Source organism: Carcharodon carcharias, chromosome 6, assembly GCF_017639515.1.
Source record: "Carcharodon carcharias isolate sCarCar2 chromosome 6, sCarCar2.pri, whole genome shotgun sequence".
Classification (NCBI taxonomy): domain Eukaryota; kingdom Metazoa; phylum Chordata; class Chondrichthyes; order Lamniformes; family Lamnidae; genus Carcharodon; species Carcharodon carcharias.
In genome coordinates this window covers 46,350,399-46,370,108 of record NC_054472.1, presented here as the reverse complement: position 1 = coordinate 46,370,108, position 19,710 = coordinate 46,350,399, and the positions used below count along the sequence as shown (strand labels likewise).

Sequence of the window (19,710 nt, the reverse complement as noted above, 5' to 3'; positions counted from 1 at the left end):
AAATTGACTTTACTGGAACACATATTCAATTAAAGTACCATTTTTTAATAGTTTTCTTTTCTAAAATGAGGGAACAACCAAAATAAAATCATAGGCTGTTTTAATCCAATTTCTTTTTTGCAATGGAGTAGTTGCATTGGATTTCCTGAGAGTTGCAGTTCACAATGACAAATGTAATTGTAAAGCAGTTACTAAACCTATTTGTTTACATTGAGTTGGGGGCTGGGGCAGGGGGTGATGAATGGAGGCTGCTGAAACAGGCCCTACTGTTAATTTGAACCAGCTGGACCACGTGTTCCTTATGCTCTTCTTTTCTATATAGGATATGCAGTTGCTACCGGCCATTTCACACAGCCCGGTTCTTTGGAGATTGTAGGAGGAGCCCCACAGGATGAAGGCATTGGAAAGGTATGGGTCTAAGGAAGTGTACCCAATTTAGTAGTCCACTCTTACCATAACTGGCCACAACTGACTACATGTCGTGCAATATAGAGCCACATTTGCAGATTCATTCTATTTTTCAAGAGCAACTGTGTTCTAAAAGGAGCATTTTGTTACTGTTTATTTATACAATTTTGTTTGTGGTGCTAAGAGTTTTATTTGAACAAGTGGCCTCAGAACATCTGGATCCAATTCTTGAAAAGCAGCCACAATTATAAAGCTTTCTAGTTGTATTCAGGTAATGTATATTATTGCTGGTGTATGGTTCAGGTCAATGGAGACTTCTTATTGTACTAACCCTTTGTTTTTACCCCAGCCCTGCTTAGCCTAGCCATAATTCAAGGTCAGAAATGAGTTGGAACCTACTCCATTTCAGTAGATTGATAACGATATGCAGTCTTGATTTAGAAGGCCAATCTCATTCTGCTGTCCCTTTTGCGAAGATGTTTTATGGAGATGCTTGCTGTTTCCGATGGGCCCAAATGTATCAGTCCCATCTCAAGTGCTGAAAAATGAAGGAATTGGGACAATGTTTGAGGGTACATTTTGTAATGTGTGGTTCAGGTGAAAAGCTTTGCCCACCAGGAGTACATGCTGGCAAAACATGCTTGTATGCTTCCCATGATTTCCCATCCATTAAAATTAATAGATAGAATATCTGAATGGCTTGCGGTTTCTTGATTTCCTTGAGCATATCTCTAGTGTGCAAGGTTCCATGACTGGTTTGTACATTTTTAAACCTTACCCGTTAGTCTCAACATCATCTCACTGCATTACTTACTATTCCCTTGCAAGCTGAAGGTACAGGACATAGAGGAATGTTTTTTGGTTTTGCTTCCTCTCATTACACAAAAAATGGACTCTTCCGTTCTCGGCAGGAATCTTGTGCGCTGCCTGAAAAAGCGGCGAGATACCTGTGTTAACTCCAAAGAGGAAGGCCCATCATACCATCTCTCTATCAGGTACTTAAGTGGGCCTTCCTCCAGACTGAAGACCCTGGAAGACCACTACCTGCTCGCCAAGAGGCTGGCAGCTCTTGCACTTGGTAGCACCATGGAGGAGACCACGGTTGCCTTCAGAACAACACCCTTGGAGTCCCAGGATCATGCAATGACTCAGGAAAAAGTTACTTTGGGGGTGGGGAGGATCCCGTGGGATGGGGTTTGCAGGTGGAGGGGGCCATGGAGGTTGGTAGGGCAGGGGTTGGCTGTCAGTGGTCTTCCCTACTCCCCTTCCCACCCCAGCCCTATGTCCATGTCTTCAATCATTAACGGATTAGTGCAGATCAAGGGACCTTCCCACTCCAGCTGACATGCAGCCACACAGTTTAACCAGTCATACAGGCCACATGTCGGCAGGCCCACCTAGGTCTGTGAAAATTGCAGCAGAGTTGGGAAGTGGCTCTTCAGTGATCGTTAATTGGTGACTTAAGAAACATAAGTGGAGGCGGGTCAGGAAGGTCGACCATTGGCCTTGCTGCTCAGAACTTACTTCCAGTGGAGGTCAGAATGCGTCATGTATAAGTCTTGCCAAATTCTTAGGTCTGCTTGCCTCCTTCCTCTCCTCCTGCAGGGGCAGATTCTGGCCCTAGACATAAAGTGTTAATTCTGCCAGGCTCCCAATTAATTTATTTTGTAGTGCAGAAATTTAAGGATACACCTGACTGCTTTGCCTGCTGATCATAATCCCTCTAACTTTCATAATGTTGTGACAGATCTGTTTATTCCAATACGTGGTAATTTCTGGATTGCTGTGCAGCCAGGCATGTGCATCATGGAAGAAACATTACTGTGCCACCAATGATCGTGTTCACCCTTTCTTCTCACGCATATCCTGTTCTCCCTCTTTTCTCAGTGTCCCATTCTCCCTCTCTTCTCTCACATTCTGATCTCTCTTCCTTGTCATATTGTCCTGTTCTCGCTCTCCTCTGATGCGTCCATTTCTGGACAGTTCATTTCCTTTTCTTGAGGCAAGAGCCTCAAGAAAGTAGAAGGAGCAGGAAGAATGCAGACAGATTGAATATCTGGGCTCAGATCATAAACAATCTTAAAAATCCAGTCATCTAGCCAAACAGTAAAATAAAATTTACATAATCTGGTTCCTCATGCATTAACCTGGTCAGCTTCAATTGATCTGTGGTTTCCAGGTTGGAACACGTAGTTCAATCAATGCTAAAGGTAGGTGTTCATTGTCCATGCTCCATTTATATGATCCATAACCCAATCTCCATTATAAATGTGCCCATCAGAAAACATTGGGTGCTCATTGAGACTAAATTCATCGATCAACTTCACTCAGATTGTGCGTCCAAAATTTTTGCACAGACCGAGAGGTTCTCTGTCTTTGCAAAAATTGCAGCAGAGGCCCATCCCCGAACCTGGCCTCTGGCATTTTTGTGGGGGTAGGGTTGGGTAATGGGGGTGGGTTCTAATGTGCACATCCATGGTTTACGGAGGCAACTGCACATGTTAAAGTGCATCTGCCTCAGTCAGATCTGATTTTGGCTAGTGGAATGTGCAAATCATGACTTGTGCACTTAAAACACTGGGTAGGAGACGGTCCAAAGCTACCGGAGTTCTTTGGAAAGGTAGGGCACCCTTTTGGACTTAAGTGTATCCTTTTGGATATGGTCATGGTACACCTTTAGGAGAGGCCAGGTGCCCTTTTGGATTGTTAAAATTAGACATGAATTTACGTAAAAAGTACATAAACTTTTTGGAGCTATCAAGCGAACAGTCAAGAGAACTGTCAAGCTGTCAAAGAATTTAAATGTTCTGTTCTTTAAATACTAGAAATAAAAGTTGTCTGCAGGGTTAAAAAAATCAGCGCTTGCTATTTCACTTTGTCTGTTGACATAAGCCTGAGGGTTATCATTACTGGATTAGTGCTGCATGACTGATTTCACAACCGGTCATTATCGCTGTGGGGTTCCTGTCAGCTCACAGTTTGATTGACAGGTCTAAGTGGGTATAAACGCTTCGAAGTGGGGCTCTGAATACGAATGTTTGTTTTAATAAGCGATTAAGGGAAGTTAAATGTCATGACCGGGTTTTTCATCAATGAGGGTGATTTTTTTGAAACAGCAACTTCATCAATAGATACTTAAGAGCTTTATTTAATCTCAGTATGGCCGTGAGCTCTGCCCATGGTGGATACTGGGTGAATTGACATAGTAGATGTAAGGGCAAAGGCCGGTGGGTTAGGGGAGGGGCCTGGGCTAGCATAAGTTGGCATAGGAACTATAAAGGGCCATGGGAATGGGCAAAAGGGCATAAATTGACATAGAGGTTATAAAGGGCCATGAGTGGGGGGGTGGAGGAGCATTGGTTGGAACAGGGCTATAAAGCACCATGCGGGATGGGTATGGGTGACATGGGGAGTGTTATAGGTTTGAGAGGTTATGAGGGGTGAGGGCTAGACAGCTGTTTTTTGTGTTATTCCCCTAAGAAACAATATACATTTGTGAGGAATTATTATGAGATGACATTTGATACGTTATTTATCTTTCAACATAGATGTAATGTTTATAATATGATCTACCTAATTAAGGTTGATACAATATAATGCCATCTAACTTCCTTTTCTAGGTTTATATATTTAAGATTGGCAATGGCAAACTCACGGCGATTTTCACAATTCCAGGAAAAGAGGTCAGTTTTTTAGACAATCGATGCTTTGTTACATTCCTGCCTGTTTCTGAGCATCAATTTATGGGCTCGATATATTTAAAAGGCAACAGAAGGTCTGACGTGTTTTAATTGTGTGCAAATGGTGTCTAAATTTCTGGTGAGGCAAGGCTAACTTCAGTTTAAAAGAAAACAAGATAAGTCCAAACCTGAATGATGACACTGCAAGGGGCTGAGAGCGCCTCCACAAGTGACTGCTCCATGGCCAGCTTTCACAAGGAGATTGTACAATGTGCCCAGTCATCCAATTGTTTTGCAGTCCACTAAAACACTCATTAGTTTGCAGTCTGTGCCCGAGGGCCAAAGAGCTCTGGACCATTTGGTGGCACTCTCAGGCCTCTATTTTGCTGAAGTGGGCAGATAAGCTAGAGGTCCAACTCCAAGCATGTCAATGTGGCTGTGTCGTTTGAACCGTCTCAGCTGTGGAGGAATGGTAACTTTATATAAGGCTTCCCTACTGAATGGCTGCTCCCCTCCGGCCCCAGCCTGTACGTGCTTGTGCACCACCAATACCCGCAGTCCAGCTCTTGCCCCAACCACAGTGCAGCTCTTGACCCAGCATCGCACTGTCAGTCAGCTGGGAAAAAGCGACTTGCCTTTGCTCTCACCTAAATGTGTGGCGCCTCAACCTTTAAGTCCAACAGGCGACTTTTGTGAGTGCTAAGCAATGTTGCCATACACTCACCTCCAAGTTCCCATTGAAGTGCAGCACACCAGGTTCATGCCTTATAAATTGCTGACATGCCTGGATGATCCAGTGTGGGTGAATGATTCTGGCGAGCAGGGCTTATAATAATATGCAGATGTATTAAAATGAAGCTCCCGATGTGCGGCGGCGCAAAATGCGGTGCACCACTGACGTCCCCAGAGGTTGCAAACTGGTTTCACGACAATGAAACTGATTTTTGGCCTTCCCACTATATTGTCTGCTCGTGCCCGCCATGATGCCTGATGCCAACGGGCACGGAAAATTCTGCCCATTGTGTCCAGTATTAGATGTGATTCCTTGATTGGACAACACTTGCTAAACAGTTCTTGTTGTGCTGACAGTCAATTTAAGATTGAGTCAGGCTTGCTGCATACTGGAAGCTATATACGTTCACACACAGGGCCCTGTCTTTCACAGACAGAAGGAGCATGTCCACACATTGCGCTCTTTTCAACTAAACAAAAGCTTGGGGCACAGCCATTCCCTGGTTCATTCCCCATGACAATGGTGTGACCAATCAAAGCCGACTTGCCTCGTTTGAACTTGAAAAAATTCTTGGCAATTAAATGTTCCCTAATGCACTCTCCATATCAACACCTCTACCAATCAGAATCTACTTGCCAATCAATCAGCACTCTCTTAAGCATTATAAATTGTTGTTCCCTTCACGATTGGTATTCTTGTAAACTGTCCTGATGAATGCAAGCTGAAAATCTTTGGCAACATGTCTCCTTTTTCAGCATTATTTAAATGTGTAATCCTTAACTTCCGTTTTTGCATTAACATCGATTTCAGAGTTGCCGGTTATGCATGAAGTGCTGCACCTATTTCAGACAGAAACAGCTGTGTTTACTCACTTATCTGTATCTAGATAGTATTTCAAATTACTCCAGAAAATTTTTCACAAGCCAGTGAAAGAAAAATAAAAAAATATTGGTATTGTGGGGATATGACAGCAATAATCTAGCAGTTGTCATTTAATTTACATCAGACAAAAATACATCTTATAGCTTTTCTTTTCAAGCTACCATCTAAATAAAAACATAGCTATTATAGGCATAACAACATTTATAAAGTCTTAAAACTGGTCAAAGATGAAGGCAGTTTGCCAACTAATTTAATTTTAACGTAAACGAACAGCTGCGTTGTTATAGCTTTAGTTCACCATCATTTCCAAGCACCAGCCCAAGCTGTGAATAGTTAGTTTGAGGGGTGTACACTGGTTGGGCAGAATTTTACGTTCCACGAGCGGGTGCGTGCCCGACCTGAAATGGCATAAAATCGTACGAGATGACATCGGGTGAATGTTCTGACATCATCCTGCATGTGAGCAATCTTCAGGTCGGCAGGCGCGCATGGGTGATGGAGCCATGCCCGCCAACAATTAAAAGGCCACTTAAGGCCATTAAAAAGGTAATTGTTTGCGATTTTAGGCAGGTGGGTAGCCCACCTTTTACAAAACTTCATCCAAGGGTGGGATGAAAAGGGTCAGCAGCATTGCCAGTGTAAGTAGTGAGGAGTTTAGGAGGTAGTTTGCTGCTGGTTGCTAATTTGAACTTGACAGCTTCATCTCTGTTCTGAGCTTCATTCTTAGCATTTCCAGACTTTATTTCAGGACTCATTAGTGTTTCCAAGGCCCAGGGAGAATTTTGGCCATGTGGACCCTTCCAGGTATCAGACAGCTTTCTGTAACCCTGCTAATGGGGATTGTGCTCTCTGCTGGTGGCACCTTCTGTTAGGAGGAAGAGAGGGGCAGAAGGGAGAGGAGGCCAGGTGTCCCAATGCAGCTCCCAGGGAAGGGACCTGTGGGAGGAGAGCTGCAGGCACAAGGGGTGCAGGGCAGCAGGTAGTCCAAGGTGTTAGGGGCTGTAGAAGATGCCAGAATCCTGCTGCCAGGGTTTACAGGCAGTGATGCAGCTACCTCAATATGTCCGAGGTGCGATACCGAAGGAGGCTCCGCCTCTCCAGGGAGACTGTGACCTCCATTTGTCAGATGATTGTGCCTGAGATCACCTCCAACTGTGTAGGCGGACATCCCCTGCCAGTGGCTTTGAAGGTCACAGTGGCCCTCAACTTCTATACGTCCGGCTCTTTCCAGGGGTCAGTGAGGGATCTTTGTGGAGTCTCCCAATCAGTTGTCCACAGTTGCGTTAAGCTAGTGACTGAAGCTCTATTCAGGCAGGTCATGACATTTATTCATTTCCATACGGACGAGGCCAGCCAGGCTGAGCGCTCCAGAGGGTTTGCAGAGAATGCTGGGTTCCCCCGCAACCAGGGTACAACCGACTGCACACATGTGGCCATCAAAGCGCCAGTGGGTCAGCCGGGTGCCTTAGTCAACAGGATTCAACTCAATGAACATCCAAATAGTTTGTGACCACAAGACGCAGATTCTGCAAGTCTGTGCAAGGTACCCTGGCAGTTCCCATGATGCAGACATCCTCCGACACTCCCTGGTGCCAAGGCTGTTCAGTGCTGCAGCCCTACAGGATGGATGGCTGCTGGGTGACCAGGGATATCCATTGAAAAGGTGGCTCATGATGCCTCTCCACCACCCAAGAACAGAGGCGGAGCAATGTTATAAAGGGGTCATGCCTCCACAAAGGCAGTGATAGAAAGGACCATAGGTCTCCTGAAGATGCGCTTCCTGTGCCTGGACCATAGAGGGGGAGCACTACAATACCCCCCAGAGCTGGTGTCACTGATAGTGGTTGCATGCTGCACTTTCCACAATCTGGCACTGGCAAGGAGGGACACACCGGAGAAAGAAGATCTTGAGGCAGCTCCACAGGCCACAGAGAATGAATCCAGCAGTAAGTCAGAAGAGGAGCAAGGTGAAGAGAATGCTGAGGGCATGGAGGCAGACCTCTGTACCCTTCAGAGAGGCAGGGACACTTTGATCCAATATTCCTTCAGCTAGGCTGCCAGAGATCAGCTTCCACCTCATGCCAGGGCTGCCGCCTCCATCCCGGATGTCTGAAATGACCCTTTCATTTGAACCCAAAGCCCACTCAGTGCCTGTGCAATAAATATTAGAGCCACTCACGTCCAGCATGAGATATTGACGTGCCCTGCACCTGCAAAAAGAGTTGAAGCATACTCAGGCCATTAAGACAAAAGCAAAATTTACATAATTTTGACACTCACATCAAATGAACAGAACTATATCTGGTGTTGGCTGCACCAGTAAACATATTAACAAAACATTGCAGAATGGAAGATCACCTGAGAACAGCCCCTCTTGTGCTCATTGTGCCTTAAATTTATGTTTACGAGTGCTACGCCTTTGTGCCCCACCCCCTCGGCCTCGCTGGCAGCAGCATTGGAGGCAGCCTGCTGTTTTGTTGGCCTTGATGACCTTGGTGGTCATCCTCTGGTCAGTGGAGCCTGTGCTGGCCCTGCCTGGGAGGGAGCGGCCAGTGCCACGGCTGGCATCTCCCCAGTCATTACAGCCTCATCAGATGCCATGGTCACTGGCAGAGGGGCGGAGGAGCTGCTGCCATCATCCAGAGTGCTCTGAGAGGCGCCCGCAGAGACAAGTAGGTGGTGTGCCAACATGAGACCTCTCTGGACCTCCCTGCTTTCCACTGATGGATGGGCACCTAGCTGGGATACTGGGTGCCTCACCCATCGCCCACACTGGTACTGATCACCTGAGGTCATTGCCTATGTGAGGGCTTGCAGATCCAAGCGCAACCCCAGGAATCCCTGATTCTGACCCTGGAGCTGCCTCTCCATAAGAGTCATCACTCTCTCAATGGAGGAGGCAGTGAGCTCGGCCTTGAGGGACAATGTAGTGCTCGTGCCCCACACGGACTCCTCCACAACATACCCTCCTGGATCTCTGCCAGACCCTCCCGCACATTCCGCAGGACATCCAACCTCTGCTGCTTAATGGACGATTCCAGAGGTTCATCATCAGCTTTCGAATCGGCATGTTCCTGGTCTTCAGCAATGTTCCAATTGCTGGCACCCTGGGCACTCTCTGCCTCCACCTGCTCCTCATGCGAGTGTGAAGTGCCCTCACCGCTGTGCACCGACACTCTAGCTGACGACCAAACACCCACCGAGGTGTGGGTATCTGTACTAGTGCCTGGCTCAGAGATGGGGTGTGAAGCAGGTGCTCTGAGGCCTGGCAGTCCTCTGGCTCTTTGGGGTCCTGCATACGAGTGTGTGCTGGCGAATCTAATGGAGAACAACAACATCATTAGTTTAAGTCATCACACTGTCACTGTGCATGTCAGGCACCCTGGTGACAATGGAGAGCTGCATCACAGTGCCATCGTCTTTCAGTGATCAATGGGGACTTCAGGTTTGAGGCTCCCATTAATGATGAAACTGCACAAGAATGTTTGCACCATCCGAAACTCTCACCTCTGTGACCTGTACTCTTACCTTCGTCAGAGACCCCTGCCTCTCCATGACTGGCTGACCGAGATGGGGGCAGCTCTTCAGCTCCAAAGCATCCATTTCAAACCTCGTCATGCTTAGGAGGTTTGGGGGGTTTCTGCCTGTCCTTGACCTCTTGATGGTGTTATGGCTCCTCTTCTTCTCCTGAAAGGACAGAGGAGCATTGGTTAGTCCACCTTCTACCTGCAGCGCCATTGAGGCCTGGCCAACTCCTCCTGAGGACCACTTGCAGAGCACATCAGAGCTGTGGCCCTCGAGCCACAAGGCACTCAGACCCAGCAGCCAGGGCTCACCCCCTTGGCTAGCTCTGGCAGCATTGACGGTTGGCATTCAGACTCTAACACCCCTGAGCTCCACAGGGCGATGGCCAGCCCTTAGCACTTCTCCACACTGATCCATGCCAACACGTTATTCACCTTTGCTGAACGAAGTAAGTCATTGAACCTTTTACGACACTGCTCCTGTGTGCACCTCATAATGTCATGGCTGTTGATCTCAGCTGCCACGTCCTCCTAAGCTTTTTTGCTCTGTGTGGTGGCCTCCTCCTGCCATCCCTGGGAACGAGGGTGTCCTGCCTGACACTCACCTCCTCCACGAGGACCGTGAGTCACTCATCCAAGAAATGGGCGACGGAATTCCCACTCAACCTGCCCTCCCGCCTGACATCTCCAGCCGCTGGTGAGGCCATTGCTCCAACCTCCAGACCACAGAAAGATTCTCCCCTGACAGCCTTCGGGGAGCTGCCTCTGCTGACTTTAAATCAGCTGCTGGGTCATCACTGGACCCAGCACTCGACAGGCCCCCGCCCGCGCTTCCCGACCATTCGGAAGATGCGTTTTATGACAGGTGGGCCTTAATTGGCCAGTCAGTGTGAAATTGTGGTCATGGGCCGATCGCTGTCAGAGGCCTGTTTCCCGACTGCCCCTGGGTACGCGCCTGACGAGGGAAATATTTAGGCCCTTGATTCACTGAGCAAAGTAAGCAGGGGTGGGTTGAAAGGGCAGGACATGCTCATGGAATGAGGGCAAAGATTTAAATTTTAGGGACTTTCTGTATATCAGCAATTGCTAAATTAATTGGATTGCCTGGCAGGGAAATTCTGCAGCAAAATTAAAACAGAAAAGGCTGGAAATATTCAGCAGGTCTGGCAGCATCCATGGATAGAAATAACATTTCAGGTCAGTGCCCTTTGAGGGACTGAGTGTGATTAGAGGTGTTACGGTTTTTGAGAAAGGAGGGGAAGGGAGGGAAGGTCTGATAGGCTGGAGAGATTAAGCGTAATATAAAAAGAGATGGTAATGGGACAAATATGTATGGACTATGTGGTGGAGTCAACTACAAGTTGCCTGGGGTTCAGGTGTATGGCATTGAAACTCTGCACACTGTGTGAGAACAATGAAGGCTGCATCTAGACCTTCATTGAAGCATTTCTCAGGCCTTCTCATACTGATGCCACACCAGCTTTCACCATTTCCTCCACCTTGGACAGGTATTGAGGTTGAATGGATGGAGGCTTTCATTGCATCCTGGATGCCCTGCAGTCTGTTCACGTGCAGATCAGTGAGTTTGCCGAGCTGCAGTACCACAACAGAGGCAGTTATGCAATGCTTCATCCCAACTTGTACCACACGTGGTCAGCAGGCGGGTTGAAGAGCTGTCGGTAGTAATGCAAATAAAGAGGATGGCATTGCACCACAACTGTGTGATTTGACCATGACATGCGTTCATTAAAGAGGCCCTTGTCTGTTCCAGCAGATGCTTTAGCCACCTTGGTTGAGATCTGTCTGAAAATCAGAAAGGGTAGACCTCCAGCCATCATGGGTGGTTCACTTTCTTTTGAGAATTTGTTCCTACTGCTATTGTAGTTTAAGCTGCAAATGGGTTGATAATGAAGCAAAATGTAACCCCCATATTACTAATAGCAGTGCACTATTACTTGTATTGATAGGGGAAACATTGGATGTATGGTTACTTACTTCAGAAAAATATGAGCCTATAGTTGAATGAAGCCTTTGTGCCATGCAAAACTTAATCATACTTATACCTCCTGAAATTACCTGTAAAAAAAAAAACTCTCATTAATGCTTTTGAAGCATCATTGTTATAAAATACATGTTTTCTTTAAAGCACACATTTAATTGCAGGAATCCTTGGTTGTTACAATTATTAGACACACCCCATAATTTTTAAGAAAAATACCTCGGAAGCTGGAAATCTGAAATAAAAACAGAAAATACAAGAAATACTCAGCATGAGTAGTTCTGCTTCTCTTTCCATAGATGCTGTCTGACTTGCCGAGTATTTCTATCATTTTCTGTTTCGGTACCAGATTACCTTTGTTCCTAGTTCCCCCTCTAGAGTCTGGATGAATACACTGCACAATAATTGATTGTAAATGTGCATAGCAGTGAAAACAATTAACTGTGCTGGTGGCTGATCTTTCTGATAACCTCAGCATTGCTGCCAAGAATCACTTCCTGCTAGCCCAGCATTCGCTATGATAATGGAGATACGACTATGGAAACAATGATGTCAGATGGGTTTGGGAGAGGTGTTGGAAGGACCAGATTGTGTCTGGTGTCCTTTGTGAGAGTTTGGCAATAAGGTACATGTTTTCAATTATCAATGAACTGCACCTTATTATCAATCTTTGACCTGGCAGGTGATTGTTGAATCCATCTCCTCCCAGGTCCTTTTCCTTATTTATTGGGTGGGATCGCTTGTGTACGTCCAAAAATATATTGTACATCGATTTAACTTGCCAGAAAGGAAGCTGCTGCCTCCCTGACCCTGACTTGGGCATCAATAGCAGACTAGGATTTGGGTATGGAAGTAGAAAATCCGTAACAATTATAGTTGTGTTAAAGGGTTTTTGCTTGTCTGGATTTAAGCATCTCAGCAGTTTTTCACTGTGTACTGTGAAGCACTGCTCCTTAAAGAGTACTTAAGCACAACTAACCATCATTAGTTTACCTATTTGGATGTGTTTTTTAAAATTTATTTATGGGAAGTGGGTGCTGCGGACTCGGCCAGCATTTATTGCCCATCCCTAAATGTCCTCCGGAAGGTGGTGGTGAGCTGCCTCCTTGAACCACTGCAGTCTATGTGGTTCAACCCATAGTGTTGTTAGGGAAGTGAGTTCCAGGATTTTGACCCAGCGACAGTGAAGGAATGGCGATATATTTCCAAGTTAGGATGGTGAGTGACTTGGAGGGGAGCTTCCAGGTGGTGTTATTCCCAAATGTTTGCTGCCCTTGTACTTCTAGATGGTGGTGGCTGTGGGTTTGGAAGGTGCTGCCTAAGGAGCCTTGGTGAGTTTCTGCAGTGCACCTTGTAGATAGTACACACTGTTCGTCGGTGGTAGAGTGAGTGAATGTTTGTGGATGTGGTGCCAATCAAGTGGGCTGCTTTGTCCTGGATGGTGTCAAGCTTCTTGGAGCTGCACTCATCCAGGCAAGTGGAGAGTATTCCATCACACTCCTGACTTGAGCCTTGCAGATGGCGAACAGGCTTTGGGGAGTCAGGAGGTGAGTTACTAGCTGCAGGATTCCCAGCCTCTGAACTGCTCTTGTAGCCACCGTATTTATATAGCTAGTCCAGTTCAGCTTCTGGTCAAAGGTTACCCCCAGGATGTTGATAGTGGAGGATTTAGTAATGGTAATGCCAATGAATGTCAAGGTACAATGGTTAGATTCTCTCTTGTTGGAGATGGTCATTGCCAGGCACTTGTGTGGCTTGCATGTTACCTGCAACTTGTCAGCCCAAGCCTGGATATTGTCCAGGTTTTGCAGCATTTGGACATTGACTACTTCAGTATCTGAGGAGTTGTGAATGGTGCTGACTGTGAACATGCCCACTTCTGACCTTATGATGGAAGGAAGGTCATTGATGAAGCAGCTGAAGATGGTTGGGCCTAAGACACTACCCTGAGGAGCTCCTGCAGCTGAGATGATTGACCTCCAACAATCACAACTACCTTCCTTTGTGCTAGGTAAGACACCTCCTCCATTGAGTTGTTTAATTGTCCACCATCATTTACGACTGGATGTGGCAGGACTGCAGAGCTTAGATCTGATTCATTGGTTGTAGAGCCACTTAGCTCTGTCTATCATTTGCTGCTTATGCTATTTGGCGCACAAGTAGTCCTGGGTTGTAGCTTCACCAGGTTGACACCTCATTTTAGGCTGTTACTGGCATGCCCTCCTGTACTCTTCATTGAACCAGGGTTGATTCCCTAGCTTGGTGATAATGGTAGAGTGGGGGAAATGCTGGGCCATGAGGTTACAGATTGTGCTTGAGTACAATTCTGCTGCTGCTGATGGCTCACAGCGCCTCATAGTTGCCCAGTTTTGAGTTGCTAGGACAGTTTGAAATCTATCATATGTAGCACAGCAGTAGTGCCACATGACATGATGGTACCTACTAAACCTAATTATCAGCCATCACTAAGCAGTGTGAGTTCCAACAGAGTGGAAAATACCAGACAGTTGGGAGAACTCGAAGTACTTTATCAAGGGTGGTGGGTGTGTATATTTGAACAAACATTCTATCCAGTGGCTGACACCTTCTTCAATATGATATTAAAGGCATTAATTTCTGACTTCCCGCCACTTGCTGTGAAGCCCCAATCAACACCAGGGCTGATCAGAAATTTGTGTATGCGCCCTGCATGATTCTCTGACTCTTCATTCTAATTGCTTGGATCATCAGGCTCCATGCACGTCCAATATATGTTTCTGGTGGGCATGACTGCTCAGTCAGAACACTTTTAGATTGAAAGTACGATAAAGAATAGCACCTGCTTCATTCAGCAATTGATTTTCAGGCAACTGAGCTTTGAATTTCCTTAGACTAAAACATTAAGCGCAGAAATGTGCTCCAGACTTCCTCTTTCGTGAATTCGCATATCCGCGCAAAAGTGTTTGTACACCAGTTCACCCATTGTGGGCCCAAATGCACTTATACATGGTTTTAAAAATAAAAAAAATAGAAGCCGCCTTTAGAAAATACCGAATAAAAGAAAACCTCCGAAATAAAGTTTTCAAAAAACGAAGGTGCCCACGTTGTATTTCTTGCAGCCAGCCTCTTCCCCCACCTCCCAACCCCAAGGCCCCAACAACGAGAACTCCCCGTGACCCAGACAGCGGCAAGAACTCCCCGCGACCCATACAGCGGCAAGAACTCCCCGCGACCCCGACAGCAAGAACTCCCCGTGACCCCGACAGCGGCAAGAACTCCCCGTCACCCCAACAGCAAGAACTACCTGTGACCCCGACAGTGGCAAGAATTCCCCGTGACCCCGACAGCGGCAAGAATTCCCCGCGACCTCGACAGTGGCAAGATCTCCCCGTGACCCTGACAGCGGCAAGATCTCCCCGTGACCCCGACAGTGGCAAGATCTCCCCGTGACCCCGACAGCTGCAAGATCTCCCCGTGACCCCGACAGCGGCAAGACTTCCTCGTGACCCTGACAGCGGCAAGATCTCCCCGTGACCCCGACAGCGGCAAGATCTCCCCGTGACCCTGACAGTGGCAAGACATCCTCGCGACCCGACAGCAAGATCTCCCCGTGACCCCGACAGCAAGAACTCCCCACGACCCCGTTCGCAGTCCACCTCCACTTTCAAATAAAGTACTCTGTGTGTGACAAATTTTTCTTTTTTCTTGCTTTCTCGTTTTATTAAACTATTTCTCCAGTAAATTTCTCTTTAAATTTATTACAGACGTAGTCTTTATTGCCTTTGGTCCTTTATCCATGTAAAATATTAGGATGGCTCGAAGCTATCTATTTGACTACCATTGTAAAGTACGTTCATCATTCGCGATTTCGCTGTTTGCGAGGTTTCACAGGAACGTAACCTCTGTGAATGGTGGGACTTTATTGTATTATATTAAAATGTGAAGCCACCGAAGATTTTTTGAGTGATGGAACTGTCTATCCAATACACATAATGATGCAATTTGAATTTCTTTATTCTAGCTGGGCTCCTACTTTGGCTCGTCACTGTGCACTGTTGATTTGAACTCAGATGGCTACTCGGATCTTCTGGTTGGAGCCCCCATGTTCACGGAGATAAGAGACGAAGGTCAAGTAACTGTATTCATCAACAGGGGCAATGTAAGTTTACTCTTTGGAGCAAGTGTTTGGTTGCTTATTTAGATAAAAAGACTAAATGGGAGGAACTGCCTTTTCTCTTTGTTTGTGCAGAGTTAACCAGAGAAATGTCTGCCATATGAAAAGGGTGCAATTTCACTCCTATTTTGAACATTTGGGCCACATATTAATGGTAATGGAATAAAAACAGAAAGTGCTAGAAATACGCAGCAGTGTAGAGAAACAGTCAACGTTTTGAGTCGAATATGACTCATCAGAACTGAAGTAAGGTAGAAATGTGTTGGGTGTTATGCCGGTGAAAAGGGGATGGGAGGAAGAATAAAAAGGAATGTCTGGGAAGGGTAGAGGGTAGGATGTCATGAAACAAAAGGAAAATACGGGTCTGGGACCCTCATCTCCACAGATGCTGCCAGACCTGCTAAGTATTATCAGCACTTCCTGTTTTTATTTCAGTTTTCCAGCATCCACAGTATTTTGCTTTTATTTTAATGGGAGTGGGATATGGGCTTCAGTAACATAGGAAAATTTACACAGTATGTGCTTACAGTGCAGACTGAAGTTTCCAAGGCTCCATCCCAATAAAATATTTGATTGACAGTGTGTGTGGAGTGGGAAATATGGCATGGAGGATTAATCATTGGGAATATTGCCCATCAAATCACTTCCACATCAAGCAGCACTCCACACTTTGATCAAAACCTTATGAAATGTATACTTCTTGGGCTTTTCTGATATGTTAGGATCAAAATAGCATGATGTAAGGTAATCAACACACTTCTTGGTGGCAAAATAAAAAAACTGTTAGCCCTTTGAGTTAGAGTGTTGGATTCTTGTGCTGTTTTGCCATCAGATTATTAACTCAAATGTAACGGGGCCTCCACCAGCAGTTGGCGATGATGGGGGGTTAGCACCGGGCAGGGAAACTGGTTGGCCCCTATGCGCCCCTCTGTGCAAGAAGCAGTGTCTTTGGCAGACTTGGGGTGGAGCCAGAGGCCATGAGGAGCAGGCTAAAGAAGAAGCAGGAGCCATTGAATGGTGAGCTACAGCGTGCAGGGAGTAAGAGCCAAAAATAGTGCTGCCCAGAGCCTCTTTCGGTGTCTGGAGAATCGATGAGGAGGTTTGGAGCACGCATACAGGTACTAAGGAAGACTGCCTGCACGGTGCAGAATTCCCCTGAGTCTTAGAAGCCCTGAAATGAGGAAGATTTCCTTTGTGTTCTTGATGGCAAGGTAGTCGCTCACGCTGTTGAGGGGAGTTCGTGATAGAAGTTCCCTAACTGTCGCTTCTGCTGGACATGAGGCATTCCTGATCCCACTGCTCTGCAACCAACTCTGCTACCCAGATTCAAGACCAGGAGTTGAGCTTTCAATGGTTTTCTGGTGTGTCTGGAGTGTTGGGCCACAGTCAATCGTCCATTGTAAATAGTTTGTTCCTGTGAGTCAAGCTTTTCCATAAATGAACATTGCCGTGAAGATATGTTTCATCCCAAATAATGATTTTTAATCCAATGGCTGGAAACCTGAATGGAACGTTTAAAAACAAGACTTTTTAAAAATACAGTCTAAAGAACTCTCAGTTCAAGATTGTTAACCCCAATTTGCATTATAGTACACTCCGCATTCCAATTCATTAGAATGGAATCAGTCTGTCTGCAAAACCCATCAAGAACATTGACTTCAGGGGAGTGTGAAGGACTTGCACTCCTGTCTCGTTAGCAAGGCTTCGATGGCAATCACCTGAGGTATTCAACTTTCAGAATCAGGCAATGAAGACTAATCGCCTTGACAATAGAACCCCTGGCTAAACTAGTTTCCAGACATGAGTTAATCTAAAACAAAAGCAGAATTACCTGGAAAAACTCAGCAGGTCTGGCAGCATCGGCGGAGAAGAAAAGAGTTGACGTTTCGAGTCCTCATGACCCTTCGACAGAACTTGAGTTCGAGTCCAGGAAAGAGCTGAAATATATGAGTTAATCTAGTTACCTTTGGAATACATGGACAATGTATTTTTCCCCTGGCAGTTGGAGAAGGAAGGTCTCGTTACAAGCCGACCCTTTGTATGTTATAAGCATGTTTTCTCAGCAGAACTGATGACAAGTAGCTTAGGGAGAACACCAAATTGGGGTCCCTCCTGGCTCCTTTTTTCTCCAATCCATCTGATGATAAGCTTTGAGCCCTCTTTGTCGACTGTGATCATCCAGGGATGTCCTGCTGCAGACAGCGATTTCTTAAAAGAATCCAGCCCAGTACTACTGTCTCCTGAAGAACAACCAACTCAGTTGCCTACATCTTCTAATCATATTCAGTATGAAGCCATTCGAGTCACTAAATGACAGACTGTATATAATCCTTTTTTTTGAACTCTAATTTGGCCAACCTATCCTTCTCCATTCTGTAATCTGTATTTTGTGTATGTGTGTCTGTGTGAAAGTTGTTGCATATTTTATCATTTTTCTTGGATTGGTTTAAGGACATTAAAGCTAACCTCCTTTCTCTGTTAAACTCAAGAAAACCTGGCCAATTGATTCTTTTACGATCACCGTGTGTAAGTAGTTAAGTAATCACTGAACTGGCAAAATCACTAAATCTGCAAATATACCCTTTGCAAACAAAAACCTGTTGCCGTCAGATGAGGAGAGGGTAAAGAGGGAAGCCATTTGACCCTCCTCACACTGTTGTAACATAATACAAATCTGATGCCGGCAGAATAAAAGATCCCTGTTTTAGAACTTTTGCGCAGTTGTGTGCTTAAATCCCATGTTACAAAAAAGTGAATTTGAATTTTCATAAAAGAAACTGCAGTTTATCCCATTGTCATGGTTGGGGATAGATCGTGAGGTTTAGTGAATTGGTCAACTGTTTGATGTTTGACTGCTCCAATACATAGAAGATCAAACCATGAGCAGCAGGTCCTAGATTGGAAAAAGTAACAAATAAATTGGTACCTCACATGGGGTAGGGGGCAGGTGTTGTAACAAAAACAGTTCCTCTGATATGTCTTCCTTCTTCCTTAACTGAGGTTTTCCACCCACGGTGGTTGATAGGGCATCAACCGTGTCCGGCCCATCTCCCGCCCATCTGCCCTCACACCTTCCTCTCTCTCCCAGAAACACGATAGGGTCCCCCTTGTCCTCACTTATCACCCCACTAGCCTCCGCATTCAAAGGATCATCCTCCGTCATTTCCACCAACTCCAGCATGATGCCACCATCAAACACATCTTCCCTTTAGCCCCCCCGGTAGCATTCCGCAGGGATCATTCCCTCCGGGACACCCTGGTCCACTCCTTCATCACCCCCTACACCTCAACCCCCTCCCATGCAACCGCAGAAGGTGCAACACCTGCCCCTTTGCTTCCCCTCTCCTCACCTTCCAAGGGCCCAAACACTCCTTTCAAGTGAAGCAGCATTTCACTTGCACTTCCCTCAATTTAGTCTATTGCATTTGTTGCTCCCAATGTGGTTTCCTCTACATTGGAGAGACCAAAGGCAGACTGGGTAACCGCTTTGCAGAACACCTTCGGTCTGTCCGCAAGCATTACCCAGACCTCCCTGTCGCTTGCCATTTCAACACTCCACCCTGCTCTCATGCCCACATGTCCGTCCTTGGCTTGCTTCATTGTTCCAGTGAAGCTTAACGCAAACTGGAGGAACAGCACCTCATCTTCTGACTAAGCACTTTACAGCCTTCTGGACTGAATATTGAGTTGAACAATTTTAGATTATGAACTCTCTCCTCCATCCCCACCCCCTTTCCAACTCCCCCCCCCCCACTTTTTTTCCAATAATTTATATAGATTTTTCTTTTCCCACCTATTTCCTTTATTTTTAAATGTATTTCCATCCATTGTTTTATCTCTACCTTTTAGCCTTTTTCGATTCCTTCACCCTACCCCACCCCCACTAGGGCTATCTGTACCTTGCTTGCCCTGCTTTCTACCCTTAATTAGCACATTCCTTAGATAATATCACCACCTTCAACACCTCTTTGTCCTTTTGTCTATGACCTCTTTTGGCTATCTCCACCTATTACTGGCCCTCTATCCAGCTCTACTTGTCCCACCCCCTGCCCCCTCGCCACCCCCTTAAACCAGCTTATATTTCACCTCTTTCTTATTTTTACTTAGTTCTGTTGAAGAGTCATACAGACTTGAAATGTTAACTGTGTTCCTCTCCGCAGAAGCTGCCAGAGCTGCTGAGTTTTTCCAGGTATTTTTATTTTTGTTTTAGGTGTTGTAACAATGTTGTTTCACTGATTAACCTCATCCTCCATCTAATTGAGAGCTTTTTTATTCTAAATGAATGCTTGAAGACATTTGAACTTCATCCTGTAAGTTCATTCTAATTATGC

General features: G+C 45.9%; 1 protein-coding gene across 1 annotated transcript in view; it reads left to right on the top strand.

Annotated features, from left to right (window-relative positions):
* Nucleotides 1-19,710, top strand: part of itga9 (integrin, alpha 9) — a 570,745-nt gene that overhangs the window by 88,218 nt on the left and 462,817 nt on the right. Inside the window, exons 7-9 of the mRNA XM_041190128.1 lie at nt 323-408; nt 4,029-4,091; nt 15,227-15,364. Coding sequence (XP_041046062.1) covers nt 323-408; nt 4,029-4,091; nt 15,227-15,364 — 287 coding nt within the window. The remainder of the gene's footprint in view (nt 1-322; nt 409-4,028; nt 4,092-15,226; nt 15,365-19,710) is intronic.